This window comes from Miscanthus floridulus, chromosome 8 (genome assembly GCF_019320115.1).
Source record: "Miscanthus floridulus cultivar M001 chromosome 8, ASM1932011v1, whole genome shotgun sequence".
NCBI classification, from domain to species: Eukaryota; Viridiplantae; Streptophyta; class Magnoliopsida; order Poales; family Poaceae; genus Miscanthus; species Miscanthus floridulus.
This window is the reverse complement of record NC_089587.1, coordinates 214,938,707-214,960,269: the sequence shown is the minus strand read 5'-3', so window position 1 is coordinate 214,960,269 and position 21,563 is coordinate 214,938,707. Positions and strand designations below refer to the sequence as shown.

General features: G+C 42.7%; 4 protein-coding genes and 1 pseudogene across 5 annotated transcripts; 1 reads left to right on the top strand and 4 right to left on the bottom strand.

Annotated features, from left to right (window-relative positions):
* Window positions 1-85: 85 nt before the first annotated feature.
* LOC136478127 (uncharacterized) lies at window positions 86-847 on the bottom strand. The gene has a single exon (XM_066476458.1). It carries the CDS (start codon window positions 710-712, stop codon window positions 254-256), a length of 459 nt encoding a protein of 152 aa, XP_066332555.1. The 5' UTR covers window positions 713-847; the 3' UTR covers window positions 86-253.
* Window positions 848-899: 52 nt separating this feature from the next.
* On the bottom strand, window positions 900-4,442 carry LOC136478126 (uncharacterized). 2 transcript variants are annotated; one of them, XM_066476456.1, is made up of 7 exons: window positions 3,946-4,442; window positions 3,761-3,858; window positions 3,511-3,676; window positions 2,853-2,948; window positions 2,639-2,758; window positions 2,243-2,505; window positions 900-1,271 (listed from the first exon to the last, which is right to left on the bottom strand). In XM_066476456.1, the coding sequence occupies exons 1-7, from the start codon at window positions 4,112-4,114 to the stop codon at window positions 1,161-1,163; spliced, it is 1,023 nt and encodes a 340-aa protein (XP_066332553.1). In that variant the 5' UTR covers window positions 4,115-4,442; the 3' UTR covers window positions 900-1,160. The 2 variants fall into 2 exon arrangements, with proteins under 2 accessions (XP_066332553.1, XP_066332554.1); XM_066476457.1 differs by having other exon boundaries at window positions 906-1,271; window positions 3,511-3,652; window positions 3,946-4,433.
* A 483-nt stretch (window positions 4,443-4,925) lies between these two features.
* Window positions 4,926-9,626, bottom strand: LOC136478125 (methionine aminopeptidase 1D, chloroplastic/mitochondrial-like; annotated as a pseudogene).
* Window positions 9,627-9,710: 84 nt separating this feature from the next.
* On the top strand, window positions 9,711-16,600 carry LOC136478124 (phenylalanine--tRNA ligase alpha subunit, cytoplasmic-like). Its single transcript, XM_066476455.1, has 18 exons — window positions 9,711-9,972; window positions 10,073-10,195; window positions 10,295-10,393; window positions 12,644-12,700; window positions 13,010-13,065; window positions 13,159-13,251; window positions 13,544-13,634; window positions 13,721-13,758; window positions 13,841-13,879; window positions 14,177-14,253; window positions 14,327-14,411; window positions 14,483-14,582; window positions 14,727-14,823; window positions 15,243-15,314; window positions 15,402-15,468; window positions 15,542-15,667; window positions 16,186-16,240; window positions 16,312-16,600. The coding sequence occupies exons 1-18, from the start codon at window positions 9,802-9,804 to the stop codon at window positions 16,360-16,362; spliced, it is 1,497 nt and encodes a 498-aa protein (XP_066332552.1). The 5' UTR covers window positions 9,711-9,801; the 3' UTR covers window positions 16,363-16,600.
* Window positions 16,601-17,172: 572 nt separating this feature from the next.
* Window positions 17,173-20,700, bottom strand: LOC136474915 (cytoplasmic tRNA 2-thiolation protein 1). Its single transcript, XM_066472484.1, has 10 exons — window positions 20,284-20,700; window positions 19,750-19,864; window positions 19,148-19,290; window positions 18,921-19,040; window positions 18,730-18,842; window positions 18,549-18,641; window positions 18,418-18,458; window positions 18,037-18,103; window positions 17,839-17,950; window positions 17,173-17,479 (listed from the first exon to the last, which is right to left on the bottom strand). The coding sequence occupies exons 1-10, from the start codon at window positions 20,398-20,400 to the stop codon at window positions 17,306-17,308; spliced, it is 1,095 nt and encodes a 364-aa protein (XP_066328581.1). The 5' UTR covers window positions 20,401-20,700; the 3' UTR covers window positions 17,173-17,305.
* Between the last annotated feature and the right edge of the window lie 863 nt (window positions 20,701-21,563).

The following is a 21,563-nucleotide window of genomic DNA, read 5'->3' as shown; positions in this document are numbered from 1 at the left end:
ATGAGATTTTGCTAAGATGATCAAGTACATCCTGTGCAACTAATGCTAGCGAATTGTTTATTAGATGGGCAGATGGCAGTGGCAATACACATAATACCCTTTCCATGATATTGGGCCACATACATGGCTGCAAATGGAACAGGATGCATTAACCTGAACGATTAGTGCATCTGATCATGGCCGAATAAGATATCGCAGTCACCAATTACATCAACAGGTTGCAGCTATGACGAAGTAGGACGACCTCACTGGCTCACTTCCTGCTCTGCTGCTGGGCCTGGTGCTGCTGCTTGTGCAGCTGCGCTGACGCGATGGCCAGCATGGACCTCACCTTGGCCACGGCCGCGGTCTTGTCCGGCGGGCAGCTCGCCAGCGCCGCCCGCAGCGACCGCACGGCGGCGTCGGGCCGTCCCGCCCCCAGCGCCGCGCACGCCGCGCGGTACGCCTCGTCCGCGACCCTCGCGTCGTAGCAGGCAGGAGGGGCGGCTCCCCGGTCCCCCTGACCCTCGGGCCCCGTCTCCGTCTGCGCCGGCGGCTGTGAGGAGGCTGAGGCTGGGGCGGGGTCGAGGAGGGCGCAGGCGCGTGCGTACTCGGTGGAAGCGATGGCCGCGTCGATCTGCGACATGAGCGACTCGGGTGTAGATGGGAAGCTGCGGATCGCGTCGAACGGGCTCCACCCTCGCCGTCCGCCGCCGCCGACCCCGCTCGACATGGTTCGGTGGATCGCGACTAGCGTAAGCGATGAGGAACCACGCGAGAGGAGCTGTTGGGATTTGGGAAGTGGGGACCACACAAATGACAAACCGACCACACAGGCGTCGGAACTCAGGGGCGTATGGACTATGGAGCTTCTTCAGGAGCATCGCCGCAAACTGATTACATCATATTAATCAGAGGAAAATTGGAAGATCACCAATAGGTGAATCACTGAATTCAATTAACCACCACCAAATCCAATTGTGTTTACCCCAACAAGCATCGCTCAAAAACTTTCGCTGCCAGGTCGACTAAGCTAAGTTTTACTTTTACATCGTATATACCAGGGCAGAAAGAAGAAAAGGAAAAGAGTATAGTCACGAAAGGAAAAGAAAAACTGTATGGTTGTCTGTTGAAGTTGGATCAGGACTGAGTCTCAACTGAGCTGCTGGGGGACTGGTAGCTCATGCACTGATGACACCAGACATCCACGGCACCACAACAGGAGCAGTGGGATGAGCATCTCTGTAAGGCTCCGAATACTTGTCTTTGAAGTTCAGTTTGGGGTGGTCAGCCTGCAGGTATCAGCAAAAACCATCATAAGTGAGATATATTTGCGAGGGAAATGGAAATGCCTTTTGCATGTACTCCCACATGACAAATTCAAAAACAAGTGACCAGAGGTTTGAACAAATAATAGTCTTGTATTATAGACAAAAACCTAACATGAAGGAACCTTCAGCTTTGTCTAACTATTTATTAGTAATGTAGCAAGACAAATCAGCTTGCCCAATTATCATCATGCCATCATAAACCAGACTTATGCAATAACAGACACATTTACATCCACTAAAAAAAAGGGCGTACCCAGTGCAGAGAGCTCCCGCTCTGTGCGGGGTCTGGGGAAGGGTGTCAGTGGCGAGCCTTACCCTCGCCTGTGCAATGCGAGGAGACCGCTACATCCACTATAATAAGAAAATTGATAGTTTGTTACCAGGACTAATGATTTTTTTTACAAAGAATACAAGCTTAAATAAATCTAAGAATGTAAACCAATATACCACTAACTTGTCCATGCACCATCCTAACTCATTATTCAGATTAGGTAAAAATTGCTACAAAATGCATATCTCAGCTAACAATGAGATAAACTCCACTTCATCCACAAGCTTCAACAAGTTGCAAACTTGCGAAAAATAAGATTACTTTGCAATCATAGCCAAAAACAACTGTAATGGCTATATGAAAGTATGGTACAGTAAATGTGCAACAGCACCATGTTTTTATCTTGCTTCTACTATACAAATCCCTACAGCAAGTTAGAGACTTAAAGGAAACTACAGTGGTTTTGAACTTGGAAATAATATACAATATCACCTCATTTCCATACTATTAATAACAATTAACCTGTGTGATACACACAAAATGCATAAAACACTGAGGTCTTTAGTTAGGAATCATGAAGAATCAGGCATTGCCGACAATTATCCAAAAATCAAAGGGCTGCACTGGTTGCCAAAACACATATAGAACAGACATGCGCTACCTGTTTCAACCAGCACTCCTGATGTTTATGCTCATATTTGTCTGGTGAGAAGCATCCAAATTCCGATGGGCAATAAACCCATATATTGCACTTCAATTCCCCTGGCTTGGCATTCTTAGCTTGATCAAGACAAGCTTGACAACAATCAGCAGCAGATTCTTTGTGGTGTGTTAAACCCCATCTAACAGCGGCACCATCATAATCTGTACGTAGCTCAGCATTACATTGTGGGGACAAGGGTGGACCTGCTACTATCTCTTCTTCTGCAACAGTAGAGAACATTGGAAATCATAAATTAACTCATCAAGTAAGTACACAAAGGATCCAACTTGACACCAAGTGCTCTAAACATCATAAATCAACACAAACACATTGCATCACCATATAAGAACAAACCTTCTGGTTCATTTTCAGGTTTATCATCATGTACAGTATGTGTGACTTCGTCTGGTATCCAAAGGCCAATATCCTCCATAAGCATATGCCAGTTGAACTCCAGGGCTCGTTTTAACATTCCTACAGGGTAAGACCAAACTCAAGTTTTACAGTTGAGGAAACAAAATATATAGAAGCACCAAAGGTACCAAAACAGAAAGTTATGGTCACATACTGGTTTCCTCACTAGATAGGTCCAAATTTGATTGATTCCGAGTGGATGCAACTTTGATGTCTTTTAACTTCTCAACACGCCATGATTCCACCACTTCTGCCATATGCCCATATATATTAATAAAAGAGAGAGATATACTTCAAGCTCTGTATAATAATAGAAGACTGGTTTGGTAATAAATCAATCTAGATCTTGCATGCTGCAAAAGCAAGAAGGAAGCATGCATAGCACAAAGCCAGAAGGATCACGTTTAGAGTAAATTTTTGAAGTGACGGAGAACATAGTGGAAACAGACTAAGCAGAGACTGAAGGAACGCTCGTGCCAAACGACTAAGACCATTAGCTCATTGGGCTTCCTATCTCATCATTTTTCTTTACAGATTAATTCATACTTTCATTATGCTCAAAGAACCACTCAGGCAACAGCATTTAGCACGGGTCATAAGTGCAACTTGAACTGATAAGCACTGAGAAATTTAAAAACACTTCTCTTCAGGTCTCCAGTGGATGTGTCAAAATAGGTCCATAGCACAAATGCATGCCAAGTGGGCATCCGATAATGAGATAAGATAAACATAGAGGGCCGAGTTATGCACAGGTGATATAAAAAAAGAGCGCAATCTCATTGTACATAAAACAGCAGCCCTACATAGAATACCTCTTTGTTGCGTAAGGCTACTGTTATCTCCCAAGTCGTGCAGCCGCCGCACAATATCATAAGAAACCTTCTGCTTCAGCACCTGAGGCAGCTCCTCCCGCCGCTTCAACTCCTGGGCGAATTTCTTCCGCAGCTTCTTTACCTTTGCATTCAGAATTTCAGTGGACTAGATCGTAAGTACTATTAGGTACTAATCTATCAACACAAAGAACATACGAAATTTTTTAAAAGAGTTGTCCATTGGAAGTACCGCCCGAACAAGCTCAACGGGCTCCAACTCGCGGCGAATCCGGATCGACTCCTCCACCCTCCTAATCTGCTCCTCCGTATACTGCACCACTTCCCCTCCTGAAGAAAAGATCAAATAACACCTAGTCAGATCAAAGAAAGTAGGGGTAAACCGAAGGTGTAAACATGGCGAGGGATTCCACTCACGGTTGGGAACGGTGGGTGCGAAGGAAGCGGGGGCGGTGAGGGAGCGGAGCACGAGCAGCGCGGCGACGAGGTTGCCGAGGCAGACGGCCACGGTGACGCGCCGGTAGGAGCACCACCCCGTGGTGGCGCGGCCCCCGAACGACGCCGCCCGCGCTATGCCCCTCGCCATGGCGCCGCCTCCGCCATCCCTACCGACGCGGCATTGCGCCCCGCGGCCTCCGATTCGCGAGCTCCCCGCCTCGATCTCGCACGACCGCGCACCCCACGACTCGACCGACGCCGACGACCAGACCAATGCGCAGGCTAGACACGATCGTCACGCCGATGGAAACTTCTGGAATCGGACGGCGCCTCCGACTTCGCAATTCGTTTGGGCGCTCTCGTTTCCGCAAACGATGAAGGGGGGAAACTACTAGGAATATGAAGCAAATCCCTTTGTTGGGGCTTTCAGGCTGCCTCTGTCACGTGGGGGCTCTGTTGATGCTAGCATTGTGGCCCACTTGTCAGAATAGGTTTTTCTGTGGTGTACAGGACTGTGGCCGAAGCACAGAGTGACAGGAGGAATGCAGCGAAGGGATTTCACTGTATTTGATTACGAGGGTAAGTACTTTTGTGCAATCATTAGCAACCGTGATTAGTGAGGGTGCATTCTCTATTGCAAATTGGTGCCTTGTGTTTAATCAGCCTGTTCGTTTGTTGGTTTCAGCCAGGGCTTATCAGCCAGTCAACAGTGTTTTTCTCTCACAACAAACCAATACTAGTCGAACTTATCAGTCCAGAAACCAACCAGCGAGTAGGCCGAATATACAAAGCTTCAGTTAACCTACCGCATATGTCAGAAAGTAACAGAATCTCAGATACAGGCTCGTCACACAGTAATACGGAATAAAGCTAATACTACTAGGGTTGTACAAGCAACATCACAAACCAACCTGTAGCCTGTTCGTTTGATCATAAATGATCGTGGATTATAAGCCAGAATAATATTTTTCTCTTACACCAAACCAGCCAGCAGTAATAATTCACGATCGTTTCAGCCGAAACGAACAGACTTCTGATCTCTGTCATTTTGAGCGCCTGACCTGATCAATCACTCGCGGAAAAGTGTAAGCCAAGCAAAGGTCCTGTGCTTGGCCTAACCAATGCGGCGAGATATGCCTGTCGGCAATCCCAGCGACCAACCAACTCAAATCAGAACTGTCAGGCCTACTTGCAACCACTCGGCCGCTTGATGACATCTCAACCAAACACCAACGTACACTCAGATTTAACGCCAAAAATAGTACAATTTCTATACATATGTCATTGTAACGATGAACCGAGATTACAATGTGAGTTTGCCATTATGCATCAGAGTTTAGGTTGGACCAATTAGTCCCCGAAAAAATGCAGGATCTCGCCAGCCAGACTATCAGTTGTTCATTGTTATTTGGCCTTCCATTAACACTGGGTCAATATTTCCGGGCCATCTTCAGTAATGAGTATCGTGAGCTCGAACTGTGCTGACAAGCTGCCGTCTTCTGTCACTGCGGTCCAGTCATCGGACCACATGACAGGGTTTATGCTCCCTATGGTTAGCATGGGCTCTGATGACATAGAACGATAGAAAAGGGCGATGGAGTGAGTTAGCTTCATATGCTTTACCTTGCTTAGTGAATATCAGTTAAACTAAGAGTTCTATTCTACTATTATATGTTTACTAGCCAAAAAAACCCATCACATGGCAGTAGTGTAAAAAATATGCTCAAGACTAAAAAAAGCTAGTACCTATGTGCAGAAAGATGGCAGTGACAAAATGCAATGATCTTAGATCAGGGCTGAAAGAACTGCAAAATAATGTACCTGACTTTTTTTTTAAAAAAATGTTATCTCTAGGTTACACAGTGTGTGAAATTTTAATCACAGGTCGATAGAACAAGGGCAGCAATTTTAATCACAGGTCAATAGAACACAGGCAAGCTGTGGAAAGGTGTACCTATAGTAAATGTTTGATTCAACATCATACGGCCCCATTCATTGTTTCCTGCAAATTTCGAAGTCATTGGCACAGATATCACATCCTAATATGGTGCAGAATGCAACTAGAACCTTGAGATAGTCGGGAGACGAGACAACAATTAGTAAAAAGATGTTTTGTTAAAGTGGGGAACTCACTGAAATGAAGCACAACAGGCTCAGCATGAAAAACTTTGCCAACCCCATGGCCGACAAACTGTCGAACTACACCAAACTTGAACTTGTCTGCATGATCCCTTCAAAGATTAAGTGTCTAAGTATGGTAGTTGTCAGTTTGAAATCATGGCAAAAAAACATGTCAATGAATCGATGACACAAGTCTACAGAAGGAATAAGAGTTCATTTTTATTATCAGATCTGTTACGCATACAATTTAAGACAATACAACTTATCGATACACTGTATATTGTTTTTTAAGATAAAGATAATAGAAGTATTCCGTGCATCTGTTAAAGAGCATTGGTTATTCAGAAATAATCTCTAGCCTAACCCACTTGCTTAGGCCTAAAAGGTTTTATTGTTGCTGCTGCTGTCCATTATTGTCAAAATTCAAGTTATGTTCTGCGATTGATGCACCATAACCAAAACTGTGGCAACATGTAGATTTTATTTGCAGAAAGTTTGAAAAACTTATTCAGAATCTAATAAAATAATTCAAGAATCAGCACCGTAGAAAAGTAATGATGAAAAGAAACAAGCACATATGTAAATCCAGTGATACAGCTTCTCATTTACATACTGTATAGTTCTACCAATTTGTTTGATCTCCACCCCAGGTGCACAAATTGATATAGCCTTGTCAAGACATTCTCTTGTCACCTGATTGAGAAAAAATACATAAAACTTAGAATGAATCATCATAGCAAACATTTTTTTTTTTTGCTAAGAGAACCTTCTGCAAGAATTGCCTTGGTCAAACATTCTATCTCAATTAGATCTCTTAAATTTAGATTCACATTCTTCACAATCAGTATTCTCAATTCGATGGTACTTGATTACAAATTGATCACCAGACACCATTGAGATCACCTTAACTAATTTCCTAGCTTCATCATCAACATCACCACAAAGAAATGTAGCAGATGTATCGCCATGGTAGCCCTGGAATGTTGAACATAAATATTATAAAATTGCAATGGAGCATTTCACAAATGCACCAGCCATAAGTGCATATGCATTAAAAGAACAAACTTGCAGCAATCCATATCAATAAACAGATGGGACTGAACTGATATGAACATATGTGAAAATTTTGTGTGCCGTGAAAATGGAGGCATATGCATGACTGTACAATGAATCAGAAGAACAATATATCTCTTAAGGAAGTCATTACAAAGGTTGTCCAGAAAAAAAAATCTAAAGCATTGATGACAGTCAAGTGTGCCTGAACCGTGACTGGGGGCTCATGTTGGGTTTCAACTCTAGCCTACCCCAACTTGCTTAAAAGGCTTTGTTGTTGTATTGATGACAGTCAAGTAAGCACAGATATTTCTTTCTTTCTTTTTTTCTTGTGATGGAAGCACAAAAGTTTAGCCGACCCCAACTTGCTTGGGACTAAGGGCTGTTTACTTTCAAGCCCTGGTCTGGGGCTCTGGGGCAGGCAGGTCCATCCAACCATAGGCGTCTAAAATCCGATGTCTGGGATGGGATGGATGCCTGCGCCATTGATTGCCAGGCTTTAAAGCAAACAGGCCCTAAGGATTTGCTGGTTTTGTTGTTGTTGTTGATTTGTTGTTTGATGGAAGCAAAGAAGTTTCAAAGAAAAAAAACAATCGTTTCAGTTTGTAGACATAAGTTTTGAGTGACTTACATTGAGGTAGACAGTAACATCAATATTGATGATATCTCCATCCTGCCATGAAGATTAATTGTAAGTTTCTCTATTTACTCGAAGTTGTCATCTCTGGATTTTGGATTGCTTACCTCAAGGGGACGAGAATCTGGTATCCCATGACAGATGCAGTCATTCACTGAAGTGCGGACATTCTTTGGGTATCCACAATAACCAAGAGGTGAAGGATATGCTCCATTATCAATTATCATTTGGTGCACTGCTTTATCAATCTCATCAGTCGTTATGCCTGGCTGTCAATAAGATAAAATCATTCTCTGGTATTTAATCTTAGATCTCCAAGTATATACTAAGTTGAAGAATAGCAAAGAATCATACATCTGATGGAAAGAAAACCAACTGTCTTGCTTCCTTCCTATAGTGCTACCTATTTCAATATTTCCAGATATAAACGACACTAAGAAACAAATGACACAACAAGACTTAATTATTGCCCATACTAGAGAAGATGAGAGTGATAATTTAGAAGAAAAAAACGAGAGTTATTGTTCATAATTTCGTTCTGTTCAAAGCCTTAACACTACGGAGGAAACATCAAACAGTAAACTACTTTAAAAACTGTAGAATGAATGAGGTTTATCTAGTGGAAACAATAGTTTACTGATTGATAAGATCAAGCTTTTGTAGCAACATGACATTACCTTTACAAGAGTCCCAGAAAACTTCAAAACCTGTGCAGCAAGCTTTCCAGAAGCTCTCACGCACTCGATCCCTTTCTCATCATGTATTTCAGGTCCATTATTCATACCAGGTCTTTGTTGACGAGAATTGACATATGGAGGCCGTTGTATATGATTGGGAACACTAGGCGTGGAGATACTTTCCCAGGACGCAGGCGTCTAGGGTTGTTTTCCGGTGCATCGTCCCGAAATCTGTGAAAGTTATGTCACAGTAATACATTTAATTGTGGACCCACATGTGCAATTCAAACATAAATGACACTTAGGCCATAATGTACGCATAATTTTTGCAGCAGATTTAAGACATGGTCCACATTCCATAAGGTCAGTAGCTTTTTGAAATTTCATAGTGCTAAATTAATCTCAATCTCTGGAAGTACTGTGTATCTAATTCTATCAACTGTGTAAGCATTAAATCACTCCAAGTGTAAACTGAAAACAACACAAAGATATTTGTAGAAAGAAAGTCAGCCAGTCACATTAATCAGTGAGGCATGACTAGACCTGTTCAGCCTTCAGCTGCAAAATAATTCCATAAACCAGAGTTCATGTAATTTGAGTGATAAGTAAAACTAGGAGAAAATTATTGATTTCATATGCCCAGGAGCTACACTTCAGAGCAGCTTAGATGCTGTACTAGTTATGCAACAAACCAGTAGCAGAAATATGACGCGTGTGCGGGAAACTAAAGCTCACCTCCTGTTAAATAGGATATCCACCAATTTGCATAGCGTTCTCGTCGCTTGATACGTCACCCGCCTGCTGCCTGCAAGCAAGAGCCGTCTCAGCGAACTTCTGCTCTGGGCCAACGCGATGAAACCAGGGGCACAGCCGCGGAGTGGCAGTGCGGTAGATGGGGGCGGGCAGGTACCTGGGACAGCGGAGCGGAGGAGGAGCGGCCTGCCGGAGAGCGCGAGGCGGTCGCCGAGGAAGGAGGACAGGAGACGCGGCGACGACAGGCTCGCCATGGGCGGCGGGGCGGAAAGCAAAGCGAGAGCTGCTCCCTGTTTGTGGCGTGCGGCTTGTGTGGTTTGGGGCGGGGTGAGGCGGCGAAGCGCCTGGCGGGCTGCCGCGCCGGCCTGCGGCCTGCCTGCCTCTAGGGCGCGGCGGTCTCACTAGCGTAGTAGGCCGTGGGCTGAGTCGGGCCAAGTTTTTTTTCCGATACTAAAACGTGGAAGCCAAGTAAGCCCACATTTAAATTGATTCGGGGGCCCAAACCTGCGACTTGCCGAGACGACCCCTTTCCCTTTTGTCATCTGACTATCGGAGCCTCGGCCGCCGCCGCCGCCGCTACCACCTCCTTGCGCCATGGCGGAGAAGTCGCCGGCGGCCGACGTGGAGGCCGGTCTCCTCGCCCACCTCAACTCCGCGGGTGAGGTCCCCGACTCCCGCTCCTTCGCCTCCTCCCTCGGCGTCTCCCACCTCGAGCTCGTGGGCGTCATCAAGAGCCTCTCAGCTTTCCGCATCGTCGAAAGCAAAGTACTCTCCTCCCGCCCTTTCCACTGTCGGACACCAGGCTTTGTAGCCAACTATCAAACTCCGAGACTTGACAGCGGGGCTCTTGCTTGCCTTCCCGCAGGACATCATCAAGGAGGCATGGGTGCTCACCGAAGAGGCCAAGGGCTACGTCGCCAAGGGCTCCCCCGAGGCACAGCTCGTCGCCGCAATCCCACCTGAGGGCACCTCCAAGGACGCTCTCAAGGTGAGGTTTTTGTTTCAAGGGATTTGTTGTTAGACACTTAGACTTCACTGGAGTGTTTTGCTTTTGCCGGGTACTGATGTGTAGATTTGATGTGCTTAGGCAAAATTGGGAGATGCTTTCGATGTTGGCATGAAGGCAGCTGCTAGGAACAAGTGGATAGGGTTCGAGAAGGGGAACAAGGACTTAGTCCTTAGGAAGGTATGGATTTGAATTTGTTGTGAATGTGCAATGTGGGTATGTAGACAGCTGCAGCAAGCAACTTTATAAGATACATTGTTTGCCGTAGTGATTTTTCTCGAATTTCTGTCCATATCTAATACCCAAACGATTGAAATATTGTTGTACTATAAGGGCATGTTTGGACACATGGCTAGTTACTAGTTGGGGCTAACAATTAGCCCAAATTAGATATGGTTGGCTATCTAGTTGGCTAACAACTAGTTGAAGACTTGGCTATAGAATTAGTCCACCTATTAGCTCTTCTGTTTGAATGCACTAGAGCTAATTTTTAGCTAGCTAGCAATTAGCTCATGTATCAAACAAATAAGCCTGGCCGTTCGGGTTACCCGATTTTTTCGGGTCGGGTAATTCGGGTAATTTAAAATTCGGGTAATGAAAATTGCTATCCAATATTACCCTAAAAAAAACACTACCCGCAAATTCGGGTACCCGATAATTCGGGTTCGGGTTCGGGTATTACCCGATATACCCAAATTTACAGAAAACAACAAACTACACTAAATTTCAGTAGCAATCTATACATAATTTCAGCAGCAATTTGTATAGAATTTCAATAGCAATTTGTAGTGAATAATATATTACAGTCACTCATTCAAATAGAGAGAATTATATTCTAATAAAGTGATAAGTTAAATGGTTCAGCTAACAACACATGATAAATACAAAGATAAAAATAAATCTTTGGGTAGTTCGGGTAGTTTGGGTACCGCGGGATATTACCCGAATTACCCAAACTAATTTCGGGTAATCAAAATCGCTATCCGAATTTGGTATCGGGTACCTCGGGTTCGGGTAATTCGGGTCCGGGTTCGGGTAATTCGGGTACGGGTAATGGGTATCGGGTATTTTGCCCAGGCTTACAAACAAACCCTAAATTTTACTGCACATAATAAGGGCTTGCTTGATACAAGTGTGTCGGGGACCAATACTGGGGTACCTGAAGAGGAGGAGCTAATGGTCATCAACATTGATTCATCCGAGCAGTCAAGAGCGCGACTACAGCTCCAACCGACCCCCAGGTGCGCGGGCTACGCCTCGCCCGACCTCTAGGCCGCGGGCTCCGCCTCGCCCGATCCTTGGGTTTGTGCTTCGTCTCGCCCGACCCCTTGGGTGCGGGCTCCGTCTCGCCCGACGGGGATCCATACCGCCGACAACCACTCCAGATCCAAGCGTATGGGTCTGGGTCAAAACTCTGACACCAAGGAAGAGACCGGCACGCCCCGATGTAACCCATGGCCATGACGGGCCATATCTGAGGATTCACATCAAGAACAGCGTCGGGCGTGCCGGTGCTATTCTGCCTAACCCTCGTACAAACGCTGACAGGCGCGTCAGTTCACCACGACGCCCGCCGGGACGGAATGGGACGTCATGACCGGCAGATGACGCCTGCGCATGGCGCCAGTGACGAACAGGGCCGCAACGTGGAGCTGTCCCTGTTGACATCTACAGGATCGGCGGGACCCTCATGAAGGAGGAGAAGGATCCGGCTATCCTGGAAGTCCTCCTCTCTCTCGTTTCTTCTCCTTTTCCTCCACTGTAACCCGCACTTTCCCTTTGCCTATAAAAGGGGAAGCAGGGCGCCCCATAAGGGGGACCCGATCCATCCAGAGCCGCACGAAACCGAACCACGAGATAAAAACACAAGAGCACGACACGAACACACGGCTGAGCAGCGATCGAGCTCTCAGCACCCGTTCGCTCCTTCCACCAGAGACTTGGGATCCTTTCCCTCTCTTGTCTGTTTGTAACCCCTACTGCAAACCAAGTGCCGGTAACACGAGCAGCAGCAAACTGGACGTAGGGACGCTCCGCCCGAACCAGTATAAACCCTTGTGTCCTCCGAGCACACCATCTGAGCCAGACGCGCAAATACAAATTTACTCGTCGGCGGTCCGAAAACACCGACAAAGTGCTAATTGCTAGCTAGCTAAAGTTAGCTCTAATACATCTAAACAGGAGGGCTAATAGGCTGGCTATTTTTTTAGCTAAGTCTTTAACTAATTGTTAGCCAACTAGCTAGCCAACCTTAGCTAATTTGAGCTAATTTTTAGCCCAACTAGTAACTAGCCCGAGCTCATCCAACAGGTCCTAAGTATATTGGCTCAAGTTGGCTTGTCCCTGTGTGTTGTGCTTTTATCTGTGGTTAAGCTTCTATCTTAAGATAAGATTTCACATGCGGCACTTGTGCTTCATTTTTTTATTCAGGTTGAGAGCATAATGGATGAGTTGCAAGAGCAGCTTAGAAGACTAGAGAATGGGGAGGTTTGTGTACTCTTGGCTCATCATTTGACCCCCTATCCCCACCCTCTCAGCTGCATTGTCAATAGGAATCATTTCATTAACTGTTTGGCCACCGCGCAATTATTTGTTATACAACTCACTGTGTGATCCTTTTTAGCACATTGGAGCATCGGCATTTACTTCCAAGTATTGTGTACAAATGCAGTTTATATTATACTAAAAGTATTCCTTAAAAAATAGATATTATACTAAAAATACTTTTTGCTATTTTGTCCCTTCATTTTGCTCTGCGTTTTTCCCCTTATAAAAAGGAAAAGCATTTTGATGTAGGCTGTTCCTGATAAAGTGATCGATGATTTGAAGAGAAGGAAACTTATTACGAAAGAGTAAGTACATTGGGTCTGAGGAGATGGGTTCCTTTTTGTACTATGTACTAATGTGGTAGTACAGATTTGTTCATATACCTTGATGCTTAACAGGAAATCAATTTGGCACTCTCTAAAGAAGGGGCCTGAGTTTGTTTTAAAGAGAAAAACTTTGGCTACTGATGTGACAACAGAACACCTTAGGAGGTAATTTTATACCATTTTTTCCAAGTTAGTTTGGTGACTGTTTGATCAAATTACTAGTTTGATGTATCTACATATAAAATTAAACATTTCAGGTTGCACTTTAGTTTGCCTGCCTGGTATTATCTGTTCATCATGTTAATTTGTTATTTTCAATGTGCATTTTTGCAAATCATTGCAATACCACGTGATCTGCTTCTGAATGTTTTTATTTGGATCTGGAATGTCTGCTTCATTATCTGGGGAAGTTGTGATATTTAAATTTTTTATTTCGGAACGACTTTCTGCCTTTTAGTGGTGACTGGAAGGACCTTGAATTCAAAGACTATAATTATGGAGCTCAAGGGCAACCTATAGCAAAAGGTTATGTGCAGCCTTTGATGGAGGTATCTCCTACAGTTTCTGCAATTTTCCATACCACTTTTCTGATAAATTGAGAAATTCCATAATATTACTTGTGATTTACTTTCAGGTTCGTGAGGCAATTGAGAACATCTTTATTATGATGGGGTAAATAAAAAACAATTTGTTTGTCATATTTGTATTCAGCAAAGTGTTTAAAAAATTATTAATTCATGCATTGTCAGTGCAGATTCACTGAGATGCCAACCAACAATTTTGTTGAAAGCAGGTGTGTTCTTCTAACATTCAAAGAAAACAACCATATACATATAGCACAGCATATGATGACAATGTGCTGCTTTAAGATAAGATGGCAATGTGCTTGTTTTAAGATAAGACAAGAAATGCAGCTTTCTACGTGCCACATTTTATAAGTATTACTAATACTTGTTATCTTTTTCAACAAACTTCTATTTGACATATCGGCATGAATTTCTGGGCCAATATAACATATAGATTATATTATAGCTTGCTGGTTTAAGGGTCCCTATATTCCTAATTTTGCATGTTTTTGCTGCTTTGCCAGCTTCTGGAATTTTGATGCACTGTTTCAGCCTCAACAGCATCCTGCTCGGGATTCACATGATACATTTTTCCTGAAAGGTATGTTTGAGATACTATACAATCTCATAATCAAAGTTGGATGTAGATCTTAGTTGTACATCAAATTTTGCAGCCCCAGCAAGTACACAACAGTTGCCTGAGGACTATCTTGAGAAAGTAAAGCAAGTTCATCAGTCTGGTGGTTATGGCTCCAAAGGGTACGACAGATATTATTTAGGCACATTATTAGCTTAAAAAAATTTTGGTTATATAAGATTGTTGTCTGCAGATATGTTTATGACTGGAAACGGGATGAAGCGGAGAAGAATCTTCTCCGTACTCATACAACTGCTGTTTCCACAAGAATGTTATACAAGCTTGCTCAGGAGGTAATTCAGTCAATGTTGTTTACTGTAATTGGAACTTTGGTGATCTTAGTTTGTCCAACTTATTGGCAATGGCATTACTTTTTTTTCATTTCCTATTGAATGGTTCATGATATTTATCTTTTTATTATGGTTGCCATTGATCAGAAACCTTTTGCTCCAAAGAGATATTACTCCATTGATCGGGTTTTCCGCAATGAAGCTGTTGACCGGACTCATCTTGCTGAATTCCACCAGATAGAGGGTAGTTTTCTGTTTCCTTGCTTATATGTAGTAGTGTATTTGTTATCCCAACGCAAAAGGAGTAAATTTTTCTTTCATTGAATGTAGCTAATTTTCCATTTCTCATATATCTTGTAGGTGCACAAAATTATATTGGTGAACATATGCACAAACTCAATCTCGTCCCTTGAATCGAACCATGGCCCATGTGGGAGGTGGGAATTAACTCATCCCTCTTAAGCTGACATAAGCACAATTGGATTTAGTCCAATTAAAAGGTGGACGAAGGGGATGAGGTGATTCCACCTTTTACTTGGGCCATTAAGATTGGATAGGAGATTGAGTTTGTGCATATCTTCACCAATATACTCTTGTGCGCCTGATATTTCCTCTATTTTGTATTATGTAACCATTTTGCCATGCAATGCTTCTTTTTTTAAGGACTTATCTGTGATTATGGTTTGACGCTTGGTGATCTGATTGGTGTATTGGAGGATTTCTTCTCGAGTCTAGGTGATAATTAGTCTGTTTTATCACAATTCATAATATATCATGCAAAGATTATACCCTAATTGTTGTCATCCCTTTTCTTGTTCTTAGGCATGTCCAAGCTGCGTTTCAAGCCTGCCTACAATCCATATACTGAACCCAGCATGGAAATTTTCAGGTCAGATACAACTCTTGCTCTGCTGGTAGTTTCATTTTATGATCAAACTAGACTCATTTTGCACTTTTTTCAGTTACCATGATGGTTTGAAGAAATGGGTGGAGGTTGGTAATTCAGGCATGTTCAGGCCAGAGATGTTGCTTCCCATGGGACTGCCAGAAGGTGTTAATGTTATTGCATGGGGTCTTTCACTTGAAAGGTAGAACAGTGCTTTCTCACTTTCAGGTTGTGATTTGTCAGATTAAATTGCTTTGCAATATTGTTGATGAACTAAGCAGAATCTATAGTTTGATTTATTTTGTGCAATGCCATGCTTCTTTTGAAGTCTTGGACATAATATGTTTTTTTTTGTCCCTTTTCTCCGGAGATCGTAAATTATATAATTATTGCAAAGAGTAAAATGTATGGATGGTCCCTAAACTTGTCCTGGGGTATCATCGAGGGCTCTGAACTCTCAAAATGCATTTTTAGGTCCCCAAACTTGTCCTCGGGTGTCATCCAGTTCCAAAACTGTCATAGTGCGGAGCAGGTCAGGGCCCATTTGGATCTGGATTGCATTTTAAGAGTTTGAGACCTAGATGACACTTAAGAACAAGTTTAGGAACCTAAAAATGCATTTTGAGAGTTGTACCTAAACCCCTTGACAAGTTCAAGAACCGCTCATGTATTTTACTCTATTGCAAATATGTACTCACAATATTCTATTTCTGAATCCAGGCCAACGATGATCCTTTATGGTATCGACAACATAAGGGACCTGTTTGGACCAAAGGTACCTGTGCTATACTGTTGTGACGAAATATTTCCTGTTAATGAGCCTAACCCATGTTTTGTTCTCTCCAGGTTGATTTCAACCTCATCAAGAGCAACCCACTATGCCGGTTGGGACTGTAGTGACTAGTGCGGTAGAGGGACTCTGAAGCTTGATCACAATGGGCCAAAGATTTTGTTTTCCTTTTTTGTTGTTGTACTCCCTTGAAGTTTAAACACCGATTCATGTACTCTTTAACAGAGAATCCAAAATGCAATGTAGTATTGTATGAGATCATAGGGGAATGTTTATAGCAAACTTTTGTTTTGTATATCTCAGTTTATTATTGCTAGCAAAATAGAATGCTAAATGTTTTTCTAATTGTTATACCATGAATCTCTGTTTTTTATTGTCCACTTACATCCGCAGGTTTCAAATCGTGGTGTTCAGGGATTGGGAATATTAATTGTTCAGGGATTTTTAATTGTTATACCGTTGCTAACTGTTGCAGCATGCGCATCTGGGATGAGGCCACACTCCATTTTTATTTGCTCCTTTAACTCTGGATTTTTTTTTTTTTTTTGAAATGGATCAAAATACGAGGAAACTAAACTGCATCTAAGCTGGTGTAATGCTGAAGGTGCCTTTCTTTAGCATTTTTTCCTTACTAATCTTCCAAAATTAAAACTTTGAAATGAAACAAATAAAGGCCTGTTTAGATTCTATGAATTGAAACCAATATCTAAAAAGTGCTTCCTATTTGTGAACCGCCCAAAAGACATCTAAATGCCATCCAGTAATGGTCAATAATCTGTTCTAGTAGCCATCGTCTGGAAAACTTTAGAAAACCCACTGCCATCAAAATGGAAGTGTTGTCTTGTGACCGAGCTTATGTATTTCCCAAAGCATGGCAGTTTTCGGGATTAAAGCAAACTAAAGATGGCGTCAAAATTGTGGCCAGACAAATTCTTTTGGTTCACGACTGCAGATTGAAGTCAGATAAAACAATGACTAGAAGAAAATCCGATTAATGACCAATGACTATCAAAATTTATTACAATTTTGGAGCAGAATAGCAGTAGAGATCTAGAAATCGAAGTTCCCATGTTTCCCTTGTAGACTCGATGCATTCCTCTCTGAACGTTTGATGCGCTGCTTACCATCACTATCAGCTCCAGCACCTGCTTTGGTCCTTCCAATGCCTAGTTTCGGCAAGCCTCGATTCAATCCATCCAGCAAGACGCATGCTTTGCATAATTTCTGACCCAACAGAAGTTCATCAAATTCAGTTACTTCCACAGAAAATGTTAAGGATTTGTAAGATATATAACAAGGGCAAAATCACGCAGTTCGAATTATTGGGTAAACAATTAGTAAATGCCGTGCATACAAAGCTAAGGACCCATGGCACATTGTCGTGTTTCGAATAGGTTAGGGAGTAAACAAGGCGTCTTGAAGCATTAATGCATGTGTAAGCTATTTCAATGGAATTAGTCTTCACTGTGTGGGCTGTTCTTCAAATATACTAATTGCTTATGAAGTACCTTAGCAGAAGCAGAGTGTTTGGCTATTCATGTTCCATATGCATAAAAAGAATTCTATTGATTTCATGACAATACCTGACTAGAAATGTAGCCACATCGTTCACATGTTCCTTGCTCGGGCATCCTTGTTGTTGTGGAGATTCTGAAATTTTCGCCAGATTTTATGATGTCTAGTATAGCTCTAGGCCTGCAACATTGATTGTCTACTGAGCCAAGGCTACTGAAAGAACATGCAGACATCAATTGAATATATGGAGAAATTTCTTTATTTACCTCATTCTTTCTAAATCTTTAATAAATTCACGAGCAAAACCACGGTATGCATTTGGTGAATAGATGCCTGGATCATGATATAACCAAATTAACCCATTCTCAATTCTAACAGAATCGTGGCACAGGTCAATAAAATTAATAGATTTGTGGTATATGTTACATCAAGTTTGGAGAATGAAGTTGAGCAGAAGTGTACTTAAGCGTATGGTATTCGTGTAAGAAAAACACAGCATAACGTATAGATGCTAGAGCAGACAGTGATGATTGACCTATATTTTGATTTAACTACCATCCTAGCATCTTCTGATATTGGAATAAAGTGATCTCCTTCAATGTGGAAAAAAAATAAAAGAATTGAACAGAAAAGGAACCAGACATTACATTCTGTGGAAAAGTAATCCAGCTTTTTGAAGTATGCATACGTGTCATACAGTTAAGGATTTAAAATATACTTGAATAAAGTCAGTGTAGTAAAAAAAACGAAAACATAAGATATTTCATAGACAGGATATATGACAATCTCCTTTTCATAGGTGTATTTGAAAGGCTTGCATCTTGGTATTGGCCCATCTTCACCAGTAGTTATAAAGGTACATCTACTTAACCTATAAAAAAGCAACACATCATCACAAAATCAACCAAAAGTACAAAAACTAAACTCAGGAAACAGCATGTCCTACAACCAACATATACCTTGCAATATCACCACGCAGAATGTTCAGCAAGACAGTTTCTGCAATGTCATCTGCATTATGCCCAGTTACAATCTTATCAGCTTTCAGGAGAGCAGCACCTCGATCTAATGCCTACAGAGAAAAGGATTGTCTGTGAAGATGGAGTAAAGAACTAAAGATAGATGCGAAAGGTTTGCAGGTAAAGACTACCTGACGTCGAAAAACTCCACAGAAAGTACAATTGTTTTTTAGACCAATTGCTTTCACAATATCATCCATTGTCCAGCCATACAAATCTTTATAGGAAACAATCTTCAGTGGCAAGCCATACTGTAACAAGGTAATAGTAGAACTCACTGAATTTAAATAGAACACAGTAAAATATTGACAGTCAAAGGTACCAGAAAACTGAGCGAGTGTTTCTGTGAGCGGCGGACCTGTATTTCATTCCTTTTAACAGTTTCTAGTGAGTCGTCTCTATATCCTGTGATTCCTTCATCGACGGATAAAAGAAACAGATCAAGACCATAGTTGTGATGACGGTTTAACTCCGATAACACATATGCAAGCACGGTTGAATCTGCATTACAGAAATAAAAGAAATTTTGGAATCTGCAGGGAGATCAAGCATATTTAAACAAGAAGCATGTGGACATGTGGTATTTAACTAAAAATGCATTAGAAAAACTCTCCTTTGTACTGTGGCTAAACTCAAATGGCACAGTAATAACTACTATGGATGGTTTAATAATGCTCATGAATCATGATAGAATGGCACTTAACCTATGAAACCTTATACTGAATAGATCAAAGACACAGCCATAAGCCCATAAGGCTCCAAAGAAGACGGTAACCACCTTCCATATTGCTATGTAGTTTAGTAGTTATTTCCAGAAGAGATTAGACATGTATTATGAAACATATGTATATATTTAAGAATTTAAAATGTACAGAAGTGAAAAGTAAGATGTGCATTGCTATAAATAGTACTATCTGCTACTTCTTTACCAACTGATGGCATGTACAAATCTGGACTTACCTTTTCCACCAGAAGCTCCGATTGCCACCCGCTCACCAGCTTTAAACAAAGAATTCTCGACAATAGTTTGATGAATTTCGTCCTCAAAGACGATATAGAAGCATTCCCTACAGATCTAAAAGAAAGAATCTAAGCAATGTTTTAAATAAACATAATTATGTAATCATAAGGACATCCATGGCATCCACATAAGCACCCCTTTAAAGAAATCTAAGCTCGTCACTGTATTCACTAACATCCACAAACGAGATGTCACCATAAGGATAGAATGTACACGTTCAAAGGAACACAAATATGCAGTAATCACACAAGCTGTGTAAATAAAACATCATATAAACAAAAATCTTCACAAAAAACTCATAACAATTACACCAAAAGGACACCATTTCTTCACCCCCACTTTGCAGAACTACAGCAGAAACCGGTGACCTAACCTTAAATTATTACAATTAAGCTACCCCGAGTAAATTGAAATTCACTATAACATCACAACAAATTACAACGGAAGCGTGAAGATGGCGAGGGCAGGCGCACCTGTTCTAGGGTTTTGGGCCGCTTCAGCGCGGCCTTCCTCTCGCCGCACCTCACGCAGAGGCGACTCCCCGCCCTAGGCGGCGGCGGCCTCGCGCCGTCAGCGGCGGGGCCGTCCATGGAGTAGGGTTGAAACCGAGGTCGCCGCGCCTGCGAGAACCTTCCGGAGGAGACAATCAAACGCACCGTTGATTTCCGATCGGAGGGATGAAGATAGCTCGACACGTAGATGTGCGCGCTACGGCGCAGGCGATTGGTCGTGCTACGCGGCTGGATGCTGAGGTGGTCTTGGTCGTGCTACGTCGAACTGAGACGGGAGCTTCGGACTGGTTCGAAGATACGGGCAGCGGCGAAGTGGCGGCGCCGCCGGGAGGGAGAGGGGAGGTGATCCGAGCGGCGGTTTGGGGAAAGGCGCGAACAGTTAAGTGGGCTCCGGCTTTGGGCTTTTCACCCAACTAGGACCGATTTGTGAGGGCCAAGATTGAGCTGGATTCCGGCTTGCCCTGAATCCCTGATGGGCTGATGGGTCTTCATGGGCTAGATTGCGACCCAGTCTAGTTTTCTTCCAGAAAAGCCTTCTCTCAAGCCTGCCTGCCATTATTATCCAAGACCGTATTGCTTCACGTCACGTGCTACCTCGTACCCTTCTGCTCAAGGAACTTTCTCTTTTTGTTGCACACACACTTTGCACAGGGGAAAGTGTTACCGTTACAATTTGCACAGGGGAAGTTGCTAGTAACAAATGTCAATTATTATTCACAGCATCTTTTACACTAATTGTGAAAAGGTGGTTGCTTTTATCCGGCCGGTCACTCATCTTTATTTCGGACACATGTAGCTTTTTCTTATCACCGGGGCGAAAAAGGAGGGAATATTTCGTTTCTACTCATCCACCCCTATCATGGAGGAAATCAAGGTATGGCACTTTTGCGCGATCCATCATCTCCCCACTAATCAAACTCTCTTTGAGCACCTTTTCCTCCTTTTTACCCGTCTCTCTCTCATCATCATCACAAAAGCTGTAGCTACTGGTCTTAGCAGTCATCTCGCCATCCATCCATGCATGCATATTATCACTATGTACATGTTCACCCTGTTCGCTTGTTGGTTTCAATCAGCCCAAACCAGTCAACCAACAGTGTTTTTCTCTCACAACAAACCAGCACCAGCCAGCCCAAACCAGCCCAGAAACCAAACAGCGAACAGGCCGGTCAGATACCCATAAATTAAACTTTAGTCACCTAAACTTTTGTTCAAAATATTTGAATATATAGGTGAACTAA

Bases quoted from the DNA above. Each gene is read 5' to 3' on its own strand.
- LOC136478124 (XM_066476455.1), top strand. From the start codon at position 9,802: ATGGCGGAGAAGTCGCCGGCGGCCGACGTGGAGGCCGGTCTCCTCGCC. The intron at 13,880-14,176 runs GTGTGTTCTTCT...CTGCTTTGCCAG, and splicing joins AACAATTTTGTTGAAAGCAG to CTTCTGGAATTTTGATGCAC. The intron at 14,583-14,726 runs GTAATTCAGTCA...GCCATTGATCAG, and splicing joins TATACAAGCTTGCTCAGGAG to AAACCTTTTGCTCCAAAGAG.
- LOC136478126 (XM_066476456.1), bottom strand. From the start codon at position 4,114: ATGGCGAGGGGCATAGCGCGGGCGGCGTCGTTCGGGGGCCGCGCCACC. The intron at 3,677-3,760 runs GTACTTCCAATG...CTTACGATCTAG, and splicing joins CCGTTGAGCTTGTTCGGGCG to TCCACTGAAATTCTGAATGC. The intron at 1,272-2,242 runs GTAGCGCATGTC...TGATACCTGCAG, and splicing joins AGGAGTGCTGGTTGAAACAG to GCTGACCACCCCAAACTGAA.
- LOC136478127 (XM_066476458.1), bottom strand. From the start codon at position 712: ATGTCGAGCGGGGTCGGCGGCGGCGGACGGCGAGGGTGGAGCCCGTTC.
- LOC136474915 (XM_066472484.1), bottom strand. From the start codon at position 20,400: ATGGACGGCCCCGCCGCTGACGGCGCGAGGCCGCCGCCGCCTAGGGCG. The intron at 19,865-20,283 runs GTGCGCCTGCCC...TCTTTCTTTTAG, and splicing joins GGCCCAAAACCCTAGAACAG to ATCTGTAGGGAATGCTTCTA. The intron at 17,480-17,838 runs GTATTGTCATGA...CTGTTGGGTCAG, and splicing joins GTGGCTACATTTCTAGTCAG to AAATTATGCAAAGCATGCGT.